Source organism: Symphalangus syndactylus, chromosome 13 (assembly GCF_028878055.3).
Source record: "Symphalangus syndactylus isolate Jambi chromosome 13, NHGRI_mSymSyn1-v2.1_pri, whole genome shotgun sequence".
NCBI lineage: Eukaryota > Metazoa > Chordata > Mammalia > Primates > Hylobatidae > Symphalangus > Symphalangus syndactylus.
Genome location: NC_072435.2, coordinates 109133457 through 109148857, shown reverse-complemented (window position 1 = coordinate 109148857; position 15401 = coordinate 109133457). Strand labels below are relative to the sequence as shown.

The 15401-nt window shown below is 57.2% G+C and overlaps 1 protein-coding gene across 1 annotated transcript; it reads left to right on the top strand.

Annotated features, from left to right (window-relative positions):
- Positions 1-1056: 1056 nt before the first annotated feature.
- LHX5 (LIM homeobox 5) lies at positions 1057-11092 on the top strand. Its single transcript, XM_055238123.2, has 5 exons — positions 1057-1653; positions 3639-3862; positions 4581-4858; positions 5572-5737; positions 9533-11092. Exons 1-5 carry the CDS (start codon positions 1481-1483, stop codon positions 9898-9900), a joined length of 1209 nt encoding a protein of 402 aa, XP_055094098.1. The 5' UTR covers positions 1057-1480; the 3' UTR covers positions 9901-11092.
- The last annotated feature ends 4309 nt before the right edge of the window (positions 11093-15401 follow it).

Below are 15401 nucleotides of genomic sequence, written 5' to 3'. Positions count from 1 at the left end.
CTCCTCCTCAGACCCACACACCCCCTCCTCACACATACCTGCCAGCATCCCGCCCCCCCCCCCCCTTAACACACACACTCTCTCTCTCCTCCCACTCTGGGCGCCCTGCAGAGCATGGAACACACGTGCGCCGCTTCTCCTGCGCCCAATGAGGGGACGAACTTGCACACCCAGCCCGCACGGCGTGAATGCAAACAGCGTTCTCATAGTCGCTGGTGTCCCCCGCCTCAGCCGTACGACCCACTCACCACAGTGCCCCATAGGCTGACCTGGAATCTGGAAGGTGCAGCGAGGAAAGGAGAGACCTGGTGAGTGCCACCTCCGAGCTGTCTGCGGGAAGACCCGTCCACCCTGAATCTCCCCCTGTCCACATCTCCCTCAGAGCCCCGTGAGCAGCGCACTCAGGCCTGAAACTCTAGAGTTCGGGACCAGGCCAAATGGCACCGCTCCTCCTCCCCCGCCTCCCCACCCTGGGCCTGGGCCTGGGCTTGGCAGCTGGGCGGGGAAAACTACCCAGGCCGCGCGGTCTCCACTAGCTCTCTCCATGAGAAAGGCCCGGCTGGGCCCCAGCCCCGTGTATGACAAAAAGAAGCCGGGGCCGGCTCCAGGAGCCGGGAGAACCGCGCTGACGCAGCTTCAGGGCGCAGACGGGCCGCGCGGGTGGGGGAATCCAATCTGGGCTGGCTGGGCTGGAGAAGGGGAGGGAGGTGTGGGGCGTGGGGCAACTTCTGCAAGTTCCAGGGATGGCGAAGGGGGCAGAGGTACCTCCCGGACTAGGCCTTGGAACCCGTGATCCCCAAATATTTGTGAGGAGAAAGAGAGAGGAAGAGAGACGCAGTTTTCGTATCGCGCTGCCCCCGCCCCGTCAGCCCCAAACTGGAAGGTAAATACTTACTTAGCCTCCGAACCAGGTACAAGCTAATACTCAACAATACTGATGCCTTGTTTTTTTTGCTCTGTCCGGACCGCAACGCTGTAGCCAATTTAGATATGCTATAAATTTAAGAGGTTGCCATGGCCACGGTGCGCCCATTGGCCGCTGGGCCCCCTACGTGCAGCGCCACGTCACCAAATCTGAATAAGGATGCGCGAATTACGCGACGACCAGACAAAGATGAGGATCCGGACCGCTTGAAAGTGGGGGAAAGTGCCGGCGCCTCCGCCACCGGGGAAAGCCGCTCCGCAGCGCCGAGGCCAGCTGCCACCCGAGATACCTGGTGAAGCCCGGAACAGGCGCCGGGGAATGCGGCCCGTGGCATGAGGGTGTGAACGCCACCCCCGCCACCACCACCCCACTCCGGGCAGCCCAGCGCCAGGCCAGCGATTGCCCAAGGACTTGACCGGCTGAGTCTTGGTCCGGACCAGACTCGCCCTGCAGCTACTGAGACAAGAGGCGAAGGGCAGCGGAGGGCCCGGCAGGCCCGAGGGCCAGGGGCCCAAAGGGAGGGCAAGGCGGCCGAAGCCGCCGGGGCGCGGGGCTATGATGGTGCACTGTGCCGGTTGCGAGCGGCCCATCCTCGACCGCTTTCTGCTGAACGTGCTGGACCGCGCGTGGCACATCAAATGTGTTCAGTGCTGCGAGTGCAAAACCAACCTCTCGGAGAAGTGCTTCTCGCGCGAGGGCAAGCTCTACTGCAAAAATGACTTTTTCAGGTAAGAGGCCGCGCCGCGCTGCTGCCTGCGCGCCCACCCTGCGTGCGCCCAGCCTGCGCGCGCTCCACTGGGGCGCTGGGGAAGGGGAGACCCCCATACCCATCCCAGCCTCCCCGGATCACAAGCTTAGATGGGGAGCGGGCAGCACTTTGCTCTCCTCCTGTCCTTGGTCCAGGAAAGGTCCCGAGCCAAGGCAGAGGAAGAAGGACGCTGCTTCGCTGCCTCACGTTGGCTCCAGGCCGGCTCAGAGCGCTGGCGGGGCAGAGGGAGGAAGCCCTGACAAACTTGCTATCCACTCCTCTCCGCCCCTTCCGAGCAGCTGCAACCCCAAGACAGAAGCTTCAAGCCCCGTCCCGAGAGAGAGGAAGGATTTTTGCCTGAGTTAGAGACGCCTGGAGGCTTCTCGCTCCAGGCAGAATGTGTGAGCCCATCGGCCGCAATTCCAAACAGAAACTTCTCAGCTCCAGAGGGGGCCCAGCGAGGAAGGTCTCCCCTGGCGATGGGAGGAGAGAACCTCCCCCCACCACCTCCCAACCCCTTAAACATTTCCTCCCATGTTGAAAAGCAGAAACGAAATCGAGGCTGAGAATCAGGACTTCTGGGGTCTAGACTGGGCTGTGGCACCTCCCCAGCCCCCCCACCCCTGTGGGCCCTCTGGCTGGCCAGGGCAGATCACCTCTCTGGGCCTCAGTTTCCCCAGCCTGGAAGCCAGTGGAGTTTGGGGCAGCTGAGCCCTGCCTGTTTCCTCTGGGCACCCAGAGCCGGCTTTGTGAACAGGAATTCCCCGCGCTGAGAAAGGGGGGCGTGAATCACGCCATAGAGAAAGGCAGCCTGCCGGCCCCAGCGACTCCGCACTGGGAATTTGAATAGGAGAAAATGTCAGCCGCTCCTTTACACGTGTAAACTCCCTGGACCCGGAGGCCCGATGCCCCTAATGTAGCAGTGCTTGCAAAACGCCTAATGATTTTTGATAAGGTGCATATGGCCAATTACGCTGCCGGATAAGGCCAAAAGTGACTTATGGCTTCTAATGCCCTCACTACATCAATGTCACCCAAATTCGCCCTGTTTAGAGACATGGGTATGAGGAGATGTGGGGTCCCAGAGTCCTGGGTCCTCCCCCCACCCCACCCCCAACCTGAGCCTCACCCATCTCCCATTTCGGGGGAGGCTGGCTTTCTTCCTGAGCTCAAAGAAGAAAGAAAAGGAATGAGATCAAGAACGCGGGAAAGTGGGGATTTGAGAAATTCCTGTCCTGGCCTTGCGGGGTCTATGATTGCCCTCTATTCACACTACCCTGCGGCCTGCCAGGCCAGAGGTTTAGGGGGACTGAAACTCATCCCTGCTCTCTAGGGTCCCTCACTATGAGGCCCAGCTCCTGATTAGCTCCAGCGGGTCCCAGAGCGGTGGATTGGAAAGCCTCTCCATTGGTACTGGAAATCAGTGGAAGGTTCCCTCCTTTCTGCTTCCTCCTTCCAGCCTAGGAGAAGGGCTCCCCACCTCATGGCTAGGCTCAGCCAGCCAGGCAGATTGGCCCTAGCTAGGCACCAGCAGACTAGAAAGGATCCAGGAGGCAAAGCCACCAAGTGGCCCAAACCCTCCCCGCCTGGCTTCAAATCATTCATGGACTCTGAGTTTGCCTGGAGTAGCTCAGACAGGCCTGGAAGGGGTTGGGTTTGGGGGAGGACATCTTGGGGTGCTCTGGGCTCTCTTCTTGGCTGACGGCTGCACCCGCTGCTCACCCCTTCCCAGCTCAGGAGAGTCTGAAAAGCCCCAATGGAGGCATGGCAGTCCCAGTCCCAAAAACAGCTCAGGACATTTGTCCCACTTCTCCCGCTCTGGCCAGAGCGCTCAGGATTGGGGTTCCGTTTAACAGATATGGAAATGGGGACTTCACAGAAGCCAGGTCGGGTGGGAAGAGGTCAGGGCCTGGGGAGGGCTGGATATGGTCCCACCCCACAGTGACGGGCACATTGTGTCCACAGGCGCTTTGGCACCAAATGCGCCGGCTGCGCGCAAGGCATCTCGCCCAGCGACCTGGTGCGCAAGGCCCGGAGCAAAGTCTTTCACCTCAACTGTTTCACCTGCATGGTGTGTAACAAGCAGCTGTCCACCGGCGAGGAGCTCTACGTCATCGACGAGAACAAGTTCGTGTGCAAAGATGACTACCTGAGCTCATCCAGCCTCAAGGAGGGCAGCCTCAACTCAGGTAGGAAGCCTGGGACCCTCACTAGCCTTAGGCCTTAGCACCCTCCCACCGTGCCCAGCCTGGCACTCCCTACTTGGCCCCCGGTGTGCTGTCTGTGCTGAGCTTGGAGCTCATCAGCCCCAGGCAGTTCTAGGGCAAGGCAAGGGGGTTAGAGGATAGAGAAGAGAAGTGGTTTTGGAGCAGGTTTTACAGGGGATCTGAGATCTGCCAGCTCTTCCTCACCCTCCTCCAATTCAGGAGACTTTTCCAAGTTGCCCTCCTCCCCTAATTTGGAAGCGCACAGTTCCCCCTTATGTGTCATTTGAGCTCCAGCTAATTTCTAGATGCACTGGAAGGACATTAATTGAGGTCTGGAGAGAGGAGGGAAGGGAGAGGAAGATCCAAGCCCCAAGGGAATCTGTGCCCTCCTTGTCCCCTCTCCTTGAAAGTGGGAGTTCTCCGGAGGGTACGCCTCCCCCTACCCTTACCCAGGTACTAGCTGAGACGCGCGGAGAGGGCTTAAGAAGCGCCCCTCCAAAGGCCCAGCCCCGCCTGGAGAGAGTGGGCGGGCACCGGGTCCCTGGGGGAGGGGCTGTCGCAGGTTTGGGAGGGAATCCAGCGGGGCCGGCCGTAGCCTGGGCAGGCCATAGCCTGGGCCGGCGGGAACCCGCCACTGGATTGAAGAGGCGTCTGGCCGTCGCTGACGCCGCTGTCCCCTTCCCGATCCGTCCGCCCGCAGTGTCATCCTGTACGGACCGCAGTTTGTCCCCAGACCTCCAGGACGCACTGCAGGACGACCCCAAAGAGACGGACAACTCGACCTCGTCGGACAAGGAGACCGCCAACAACGAGAATGAGGAGCAGAACTCGGGCACCAAGCGGCGCGGCCCCCGCACCACCATCAAGGCCAAGCAGCTGGAGACGCTCAAGGCTGCCTTCGCCGCCACGCCCAAGCCCACGCGCCACATCCGCGAGCAGCTGGCGCAGGAGACCGGCCTCAACATGCGCGTCATCCAGGTGCGGCCCGGGGCGGGCACAGCAACTTAGCCCCTCTGGCCTGGGAGCCGGGAGCCTCGGAGGAGTCTCCCACCAAGCTTCGTTGACTACGAGCGCGCCTGGTTCTGGTGTGGGAGCAGACCGTGCGCCCGAGTGGGGCACTCGCCCGTGGTCGGGGACTGTGAACCGAAAGATTCCATCTAGTCCTCCTGGTGTTGCGATTTGGGGGCGGGTCACTTTACCTCTCTGAATTCCGTCCCCCGCCTTGCTCATGGAAGGTTGTAAGCCTCTCTGGGGTCCAGGATCCCTCTTTACCTCCCACCTTTCGAGCAGAGAAACAGGAGATGCCCCCTCCCTCCCTGCGCCGAAGCGCGGGCAGACAAACGGCCAGAGGCTGGCTCCGGAGCCGAGCCGAGTGGCCGAGGCGAGAGCCGTGCTGGGAGGGAGGCATTTATAGAGCCGTCAGGCCGCGGGCTAGCCAAGGACCAGGAAGCCCAAGTCTTTATGAGTCGCCCCACGGGTCCGCGAAATCCTTCACTCTTGGCTGGTTCACCGAAGCCCCTCTCCACCCCTCCCGGCCTAATCCGGCCCGGCCCCGCCTCGGGGGAGTCCTGGTGCGGAAGAGGCGCAAGGACCCAGCAGGGGCAGCCCAGTCAGGGAAGGGAGGAAAGGGGAGGAGAGGGGAGGAGAGGACACTCCGGATCCTGAACTCACAGCCCCCTCCTCTGTCCCAGGTGTGGTTTCAGAACCGACGGTCCAAAGAACGCCGGATGAAACAGCTGAGCGCCCTGGGCGCCCGGAGGCACGCCTTCTTCCGGAGTCCGCGGCGCATGCGTCCGCTGGGCGGCCGCTTGGACGAGTCTGAGATGTTGGGATCCACCCCGTACACCTACTACGGAGGTAAGGGGCGCCCCGGGATTCGCTGCTCCGCACCTGCGCTATTCCGGGAGCTGAGGGCGAAGGGTCCCGGCCAGCACGCTTTCCGCCGCTCCAGGACATCGCCCACTCGCTGGACACACAATCACAGACACATGTACACTCACCCACATCGCCTGGACACAAAATCAGATACATGGTCTCACCCATACAGTGATGCACACAGAAGCACACACGAGATACAGTGACACACTCACCCACGCAGGGCACAAGGTGCACTCATACTTGTGTTCAGAGACTCCAGGGACACACATCTAGACACGATCACACGATCACGTACAGGTAAATTCCACGCTCTCACACACAGGTACACTCACGGAGACACAACCCCGCAGACGCGCACACTCCCACCAGTCACACCGAGGCCGGTACTGGCAAATCCACATGCATGCCGCCCCCACAGACAGACACACAGCCTTCCTGCCGCCCTGTTTCTGGTGTACTTGGCATGAGGTGGATTCCGAGCGCTGGAGGGTAGTGTGAGGGGAGGGGATGGGGGTCTGGATTCATTCCAAGCCGCCTGCTCACTAGCATCGAAGGCAGCAACTCCTGTTCCGTGTGGCGGGGTGTGTGCGCACAGCATCTGGCAGTGTTAGCCCAAATGCCGGCAGTTGCTCTGGGCAGGACTGTAGTCCACCCTCCAGCCCCAAGACCCCTGGGGTTCCTACAGACTCGGGGCACAAGTGTTGGGCCAACCCCAGATTTCCACCATCTTTGGGGCTGCAGAGAGCGAGGAGCCCCAGTTTACAAAGGACTTCAGATGGTGGTACCAGGCTTGGGCCTGGGGTGAGCTGTCCCCCTGGTCACCTCAGTTTTCCTCCTCTCACTTCCCTCACACTGGATTGGTGAACCATCCCAACTCCCCCTACCGGATTTTTTCAGCTCCTTACCCTGAGCCGCATTGCTTGAGCTCACCAAGCTCACCGTCCTGTTCTTCCCGGGGCTGAGGGCTCAAGAAAGCACCTCTCCTCTTCTATTCTGAAGCTTCTGAATTTGGAGAGACCCCAGGACTGCCTATGTCTGAGAGGCATCTGCACTTCTGAGTTGCAGTGCAGGTTAGGAAGAGGCAATTTCTCTTAGAAAGTGGGTTCAGTGGCAGTGTTGGGAAGGCAGGAGCTAGGCACCCAGGTGGACGCAGAAGGGAAGGGAAGATAACCCCATCACTAACCTCAGCACATCCGGAAGCCTGAGGGGGGATTAGATCTTGAGACTCGACCGGGGCCCCTAGAAATTGTGGGCAAAATGCCAGGCTGTGCTTTTTTTCAGAGCAGAGACCCCACGCAGTGGCAGGGCTCAGGCTGGAGCGCACCAGCCGCCCAACCCTGGACAGCCCCCCAACCCTGGACAGCCCCCCAACCCTGGACAGACCCCCAACCCTGGACAGACCCCCAACCCTGGACAGCCCCCCGACCCTGGACAGACCCCCAACCCTGGACAGCCCCCCAACCCTGGACAGCCCGGATGGTGGGCGTGTCTTCCGCAGTCTCCACTCACCGACTCTCTCCACCTAAATTTGCCTCTTTCCCTACAAAATCTGGGCCCGGAGCAGCGAGGTAGTGGGGGCGGTACCGGACCGGAATTTCTCCCCCGCCTGGGTAATTAACCAAGGTTTCCCCGAGGACCAGTTCGCCCCCGCCCCGACCTATCCCACCGCCTCCTCTCCCTGCGCGCTGGATGGGGTGGGGAGCTGGATACGGGGGGCCCCTCATTCCCCGGAATGGTGGGGAAGACTCTCCAGCCCCCAGCGAGGCCGCCCCGCCTAATCCGCGCTGGGAGATCCCGGCGGTGGCGACCGGCAGCGGGCGAGAAAGGGGCCGGGCGGCGGGGCCGGCGGCTCCCCGTGGGAGCACGGACAAAGCCCCAGCTGCGGCTTTTGTGCCCTTTTCAGACGGCGTTTGTTCCAATTACCTCCGGCCCGGCCGCCATATGGGCGGAGGCGGCGCGCACGGCGCCGGGGCCGCGGCCTTCGCTGGTTTTCCGGCTCGCTGCGGGCCGCGGCCGTCTCCCATCCCTGTCCCTTTGGGGCTCCAAATTCGCCGCTCCCCATCTTCCCCTTCACTTTCGGGGAGAATTAAATTAATGGTTTTAAAAAGTAATTGGCAACCGTTTTAGCTGTTGCTTAAACTGCCTCCAAGCCACGCCTCCAGACACCCCCTATTTGGACAGATTTCAGGGTTTGGAGAGGGAAGAGGGTGGCAGGGGGCAATAGGAACTCGCCCCTTGAATGAGATCCCAGGACTCAGTAGGGGGAGTGGATTCGCAGAAGAGACTCAGGCTTCTGGAAGCGCTGGTTTTCCCGCCGTACAAAGCGGGTGCCTGGTACAAAAAGTGGTCGTTTCGTGAGGTCCCCCACGTCAGTCCTTCAGGGCCCCACCTGGTGAGGGAAGGCAGGATATCCCGAAGGTTCTGGAAAAGGGGCTACGTGGGGAGATCAGAGAGTTGATGCAGATTTGTTGAGGCAGAGTGGGTTTGTAATCCGGAGTCCCTGCACCTCCTGAATTTGTGGGCAAAATTCTCATCCTTGCATTTTCCTCGAGAGAGCCCATAGCTATCACCAGCTTCTCAGAAGGTCTCAATGTCCTCAGATGCTTCAGAACTTGGGGGTGCTGGCAAAACCAACCCGGGACAAGGCTGGAGGACCGAGCTTCTACCCTAAGGCGCCCGCGGAGCTCTGGGCATGACCCAGAGAATCTTCGTGTCCTCCTCCCCCTCTCCCAAGTCGCTGGAGCTCAGTTTTCTCTGTCTCGGGCTAGGCGACGCCGGTACAAATGATCTCACCGGGATCGACGCGGGGGCCGTACTTGGCGAGGCGAAGGACTTGGACTGGGTTGGTGGGGCGCAGGGACCAAGTTTAGGGCGCCAAGGCCGCCCCGTCCGGCCCAACCCACCAGTCGCTCCGGCCGCGGCCCGGATGCAGTTTCCTCCGGCCCGGTCGCTTCCCGGTCTCAACCATTTCGCGCTCTGCTCTGTCCGCTGGTTGGTCCCTGCCGGGTTCCTCTCCCCGGGCCTGTCAGCCTCCGCTTCTCCGGAGGTTCCTGGAACTCATCTCTGATCCACCGTCTTGCGTTCTCTGGGCTCATCGACTTCTCTCCATCTTCAGGCTCACTCCTGACTCCCTCGCTGCTGCCCCCGGGGGTTTCCACGCGTGTCTCTAACCGCGGCCGTCTCTCCTCTCTCTGCGTCTCCTCGACTCCTCCGCGACCCTCCGATGTCTCGGGCTTTCGGGCTGAGACATCTCCGGCTGAGACAGCCGCGGACTCCGCGGCTCTGGGTCTCTTTTCTGCCTTTCTCTCTGCCCCTCTGCGGATCTCTCCGTCTGTCTCTCGCTGTCCCGCATCTCTGTGTCTCTCACCGACCCTAAGATACTCAGGAATCATCGTCTGTCTCTGCGTCTCTGGCCGCCTCTGTCTCTCTCCATCTCTAGGTGTCAGGGAACCTGTGACTTTGAAGTCTCCGAATTTTTGCCGCGTGTGTCCCCCCACGGTCTCGGAATCTCTCCCGTCTCTGTGTGTAGTCTCTGGCAGTCTGAGTCTCTTGCCCTTTCGAGATCTCTCATTGTCTCTCTCCCCAACCCTCCCCGTGGGTCTGCGACGTCCACCGTCTCGAGGGGCGCCAGCCTCCGCGGGTCTCTCTAACCTCGGGTCGGTGTCGCGCGCTCCCCTCTCTCGCCCGCCCGGGTCTCCTCCCCCGGTCCCGGGTCCCCCGCCTACTTCGCCTTCTCTCACCGCGCCCTGTCTCCTTCCCGCTCCCCCTCCGCAGACTACCAAGGCGACTACTACGCGCCGGGAAGCAACTACGACTTCTTCGCGCACGGCCCGCCTTCGCAGGCTCAGTCCCCGGCCGACTCCAGCTTCCTGGCGGCCTCTGGCCCCGGCTCGACGCCGCTGGGCGCGCTGGAGCCGACGCTCGCCGGCCCGCACGCCACAGACAACCCCAGGTTCACCGACATGATCTCTCACCCGGACACACCGAGCCCAGAGCCGGGCCTGCCGGGCGCGCTGCACCCCATGCCCGGCGAGGTGTTCAGCGGCGGGCCCAGCCCGCCCTTCCCAATGAGCGGCACCAGCGGCTACAGCGGACCCCTGTCGCATCCCAACCCCGAGCTCAACGAGGCCGCTGTGTGGTAAGGCCGCCGGGCCGCCCCCCGCGCTCGGCCCCCAGGGCCCCGCCCCGAAGCAGCCTCCTGAAACCAAAACGCCCGACGCGGACGCCGACGCGGTGGGAGACGTGGGTGTCCCTCGGGGGTTCTCTCTCGGGTCCGCACTCAACTGGCAGCTGCTCCTCGGCTGGGCGCCGAGGGGGGGCAGACCCCCATCTCCACCCCGCGGGCTCTCCAGGAGCCTCAGCCCACCGCCAGCACTCTCCCAGCAACCGCGAGCAATTTCTTGGGACCAAAGTCAATACTCCGGAGGGTCAAGAGATTTCGAGCACGCTCTAGACTTTCCCTGGGCCCCTACCCACCCACCCAGCCACCGCCACCTCTTTGGACTGACAGAAGGTGAGGCCAAGGGGCGGAGACGGTGTTTTTCCCTCTCTCTGCAATCCGAGTGGCATTTTGTAATCTTATTTCTCGCTGTGCTTTCCCCGTCTTTAAAAAAAAAAAAAAAAAAAGATGAGCAGAAAAGGAGGAGAGAGATTGAAAGAGAGGGAGAGGAAAGGGGGCAAGATGAGGAAGAGAGAGATGGAGAGAGCGTCAGCCAGAGGGAGAAGACGGAGAGCGAGCGAGGAACTCGCGTGAACCGGGAGCCACTGGGAGGGAGACCGAGCCACCTGCACGGTGGCGCTCCCTGGTGGCCAATCTTGAGGCTCGAGGTCAGCTTCTCTAGGAAGGGGGCTGTGGGTCAGGACGTGGCCAGCCGGGTCCAGCTCCCGCTCTTCCTTACTTTGACGTTTATGTTGATCCCGAGGGTGCAGGCCGGACTCAAACACGTGCACATCCTGCTCTCCCTCTGGGTGGGGCGCCAGGGTTGCTGGGCTCAGACCCACAGACCACCCTCCCTGCCCGGGGCCTGGAGGCTGGGCCGTCAGGATGTACAATATTATACTTTTTTGGAAGTTGAACGCTTCTAGTTTCCTTATTTTGTATAAAGAAGAAACAAATAAAGTATGTTTTTGTGTTTACTGTTTATTTATTGTACTCTAGTTATCCGGGGTTGGACATTTTTATATTTTTAAGAGGAGGTAGGGCAGAGTGAGGGAGGGGAAGCAGAAAGAGGTTTACCTAAAAAAAAACAAACAAAAAAAAAACCAAAAAAACAAAAAAATCAACTTTTTTTAAAAAGAAAGATTAATAAAAAAAAAAAAATCTTTTTTCCCTCGGCGCTGTGTGGTTTTCTTTTTTTGTCCCTACCTTGATAATGACTCAGAGCGAATGAAACCATTCCTTTCCCTGGTTCTCCTCTCTGACATTAAACCCTTGATGGATGCAAAAACCTCTGCTCACCCAAAGGGGGAGCTCTTCTAGTGACTCCCAGGTTCATGAAAGTGGCTGCCCTCTTTTGACAGCTACTACGTGCCAGGCACCGTATCTCCCCATGCTTTATGTAATACCCTGCTCTAACACAGTTCTGCCCAGCATATAGTAGGTCTTCAGAATGTTTGATGAATGAATGAATGTGTGATTTGTTTGTTGCCAGCACATCAAAAGAATTACAGCTTCACGCCTAACTATTCCCCCGTGTAATTTCTGGTGGCCAAAAAAAAGAGCAGGCTGGTAAGCTGATGCTGGTTATCTGCAAGGTTATGTTAGGACTGAAGTGCCCCTCCTCCCCAAAGTAAGGCTGTTCTGCGCTGCAAATCTTATGCAGTGCATGATTGTCTTTAGGTAAAGGCATGAGGGAAAGAGTGTCCAGTGAGATTTAGGAGGCCTGAGGCCACTACCTAAAACAAGTCACTCTCCTTCTTTGACTCAGTTTCCCTACTTGCAAAAGCAGGGGTTGGAGAGAGTGCTTCCTACATTCCCTTCCAACTCAAACGTCTGTAATCCCAGCACTTTGGGAAGCTGAGATCGGTGAATCACCTGAGATCAGGAGTTCAAGACCAGCCTGGTCAACATGGTGAAACGCTGTCTCTACTAAAAATACAAAAATTAGCCAGGTGTGGTGGCAGGTGCCTGTAATCTCAGATACTTGGGAGGCTGAGGCAGGAGAATTGCCTGAACCCGGGAGGCGGAGGTTGCAGTAAGCTGGTACAGCATCACTGCACTCCAGCCTGGATGACAGAGCAAGACTCTGTCTCAAAAAAAAAAAAAAAAAAAAAAAAAAAAAAAAAAAAAAAGAAAGGAAGGAAGGAAGAAAAGAAAAGAAAAGAAAAAGAAAACAAAAGCAGGAGAGGGAGGTAAAAATAAATAGAAGAGTGTCCTGCATTGGGATCAATTTTCACCCAAGCTTGGGGTAAGGGAAGCAGGCCCATTGTAGCTGCAGCAGGGGAAGGTGGGGAACAGACCACCATGGGACAGGCGCATGCTCAGAGCCCCACTCTTCTGCCCTTCTTCTTTATGTGTTCCTCACAAGAATCATGAAGGTGGCTCGCCTTTTTCTTTTCTTTCCTTACAGCACATTTGTCTTTATCAGACCAATGCTACTTGCTTGTGGAAAATTTAGAAATCTCAGATAAACAAAAGGAAGAAAATGTCACCACCCAGAATCTCAAGCACTGTGGAAATCTAGTTGACGCATTTTCTTTCAGACTTTTTTTTCTCTTCTTGTTTTTTTGGGGGTTTTTTATTTTTTTTTTTTTATTTTGAAACTAGAGATCATACCCTACACTCAATACATGGTCATCTGCTCTGGTTCACTCAGCAATAGCTTTCAGATGTATAAACTGATCTTCATAGACAGAGCTATGTCATTCTGTGTAGTCACCGCTTAAAGTTCTCTTCAATGGCTCAGCCATCCTTTTATGGTTTTTGTTTTATTTTTAACCAATTCTGTTGTTGGATATTTGGGTTTGTTTCCAATATTTCACCACTTTAAACCACATCAGAATATCCTTGCAGCTGAATCCTTGGACGTGTATCAGGGTAGGTATTATTGGCCCCTCAGGGTACTCAGAGAGGTTGAAGGACTGGCCCAAGGTCACACAGCTGGGAAGTGGCAAAGCTGAGATTCAAACCCATGTATTGGGTTGTGTTTCTACTTCTCTACGGTGCCCTAACTGTAACAGATTCTAGAGGCCAACAGAGAATTTGCAAGGTGGACCTCATCTCTGGCGGGTCCCTGAATGCTTTCTGGGCATGTGTGAACTTTACAGAAGGGCTCACTTAGGACTTGCACCAGAGCGATATGGGGGAAGCGAAGCTAGTGGGAGGAGAGGACTCACCCCTTCCTCAAACAGGGTTGTGAGAGGGAGATAGAGGTTGGGGAGAGAGGGGAGGGGAGGAGGGGTGAAAGAGAGGAAGAGGAGAGGAGGGAGGCAGGAGAAAAGGAAGGAATAAGGAAGAGAGGAAGAGGAAGAGAAGGGAGAAAGGTTAGGAGGAGGGAAAAGGGAGATTAAATCTGTGGGAGGAAGAGCCCCCATAGGTGTGCCAAGTCACCTACTGCTCATGCTCCATGGTGTCCAGGGACCCCCCAGCCCCTACCCAGATAGGACACTTAGACCCAGAGGTGTCCTTCAGTGAAGGCAGCAGAGTGAGGCTACAGGATGAGAAACCACAGCAGAACCAAGCCCTCTGCCCCTTTCTCCAAGTACAGGCACACACATGCACACACACACACACACCAGACAGATACATACGGGCCCACAAAATGAACACTTACACATGCAAATACATGTACATGAACAAAAACACAAGCATATACAGATGCATGTTCACAGGCATATGGATACACACACACACACACAAAGCAGCCACATGGACACACAGCTGTGCATGCACACAGAGACACATACAAATACAGACAAGGGCACAATGGTAGGTACACACATCTACATACATATGCACACACGTACATTAACAGACACCCACAGGCTTGTGTACACAAATGCACACACCTACAATATGTCTAACCCCTGTGGACACACAAAAACCCACACACGATGTCCTTGCACACATGCTAACACACATGTACACAGGATATATACCTGCCCCTTAAATACTCACAGCTTCAGTCTGGGAGAACTGGGAGAGGAAGAGGTCCCCCTTTATGTCAGGAGACTTAAATAACCCTGGGGTGGCCCCATCAAGATCTCCGAGGGTGGCTCCAGAAGCCAGGTTCCAGGAGGGGTGCCATGATTTCTGCATGATGAGTACTCGTGGCCACACTCCCCATCGTTCCTTCCTCTGAGTATTCATGAGTGAAGAGGGTTGGCAGCCTAGGTCACCTGAGAATGGGATGGAGGCAGAACAGAGCAGGGGCTCTGGGATCCAGGACACTACCTGGCTGAGGAACTGGAGGTTGCTCACTATGTCACCTTTCTGGTCACTATGTCCCCTTTCTGGGCCTCAGTGTGGTCACCTGTGAAATGGGGTCTCAACATCATTTCCTCCACAGGGTGTGGTGAGGATGGAAGAGAAGTGACTTAGCCTGTTGCCAAGGTTCAGGAAATCTAGGGCCCGGGTTACATCCCCATTTCCATCTCTCTCTCTCTCTCTCTCACACACACACACACACACACACACACACCAGCTTCCATGGAGGGTGACAAGAGGAGAGAGAGGGCCTGATTCACACCAAATTCACTCCCACTCCCGTGAGCTCATTTTAACTCCCCAAGCGCTTACGGGGCCCAGGGGCTCTGGGAGGAGACATTCTCCCACCCGAGGCCTGGCACAGTGCCCCTGCAGGTGGACAGCCATGATACTAGGTGGCACATCATTAAGGAGGCAGTTCCTGAGAAAGGCTGGGTGGGGAAGGGGAGCAGTTGGGAAGGGACGTTTGTCTTGCAGCATCCACAACCATTTTCTCAAAGAATGATCCGAGGACAACGCTTGCTACGAATTGTAGCCCCAGGTCCCACCACTTATGGCTTGAATTGTCCTCTGGGGTGGGGCCCAAGATGCTTCACATTTAGCTCCCCAAGAGATTCTGGCACCTCCCAGACATGCAGGACCACTGCTCAACGTGATGCCACCTGTCTCCAAACCCATTGGCCAGCGTCTCATCCCATCCTCACAATGTCCCTTCGAGATTAGCATTGTTCTTCCCACTTTGCAGATGGAGAGACCGAGCCCCAAGAGGTGAAGTGAGCTGACCAAAGTCACACAGCTAGGGAGTGGCAGAGCCAGGTTCTGAATTGAGAACTCTTGCTGCAAGAGCCCACATTGTCCCTGGACCCAGGACAGAGCCCAGTGCAGATTCTAGTAACTACATGAATGAATGAATGAATGAATGAATGAATGAATAAAATTCAGCTGCTATAAAAAGGGATTCTTTAAGAAAGGCTTAATGAATAACCTCACTGGCTTTTGCTTAAAACCCCCTCCCGGGTTAAACAAAGCTAGCCAGAAGAGCAGAGGGCATCGTGAACATTGCCAAGGTCAGAAGACATAAGGACGTCTGGTTTCTCCATGTTCGCCCTCCTCCCTTTCCTCCTCCATTAATGTATCTGCTCATCTCCTTCTGTCTTCATCACCTGTATTTATTATCTCTTAAAAATAAAAGATTTCTGAGAGGAAAAAAACATCCCA

What these genes read in the sequence shown, in the direction of transcription:
- LHX5 (XM_055238123.2), top strand. Translation starts at nt 1,481, where the DNA reads ATGATGGTGCACTGTGCCGGTTGCGAGCGGCCCATCCTCGACCGCTTT. An exon ending in GGAGGGCAGCCTCAACTCAG is followed by an intron (nt 3,863 to 4,580) that starts GTAGGAAGCCTG and finishes GTCCGCCCGCAG; the next exon opens with TGTCATCCTGTACGGACCGC. An exon ending in TCAACATGCGCGTCATCCAG is followed by an intron (nt 4,859 to 5,571) that starts GTGCGGCCCGGG and finishes CCTCTGTCCCAG; the next exon opens with GTGTGGTTTCAGAACCGACG.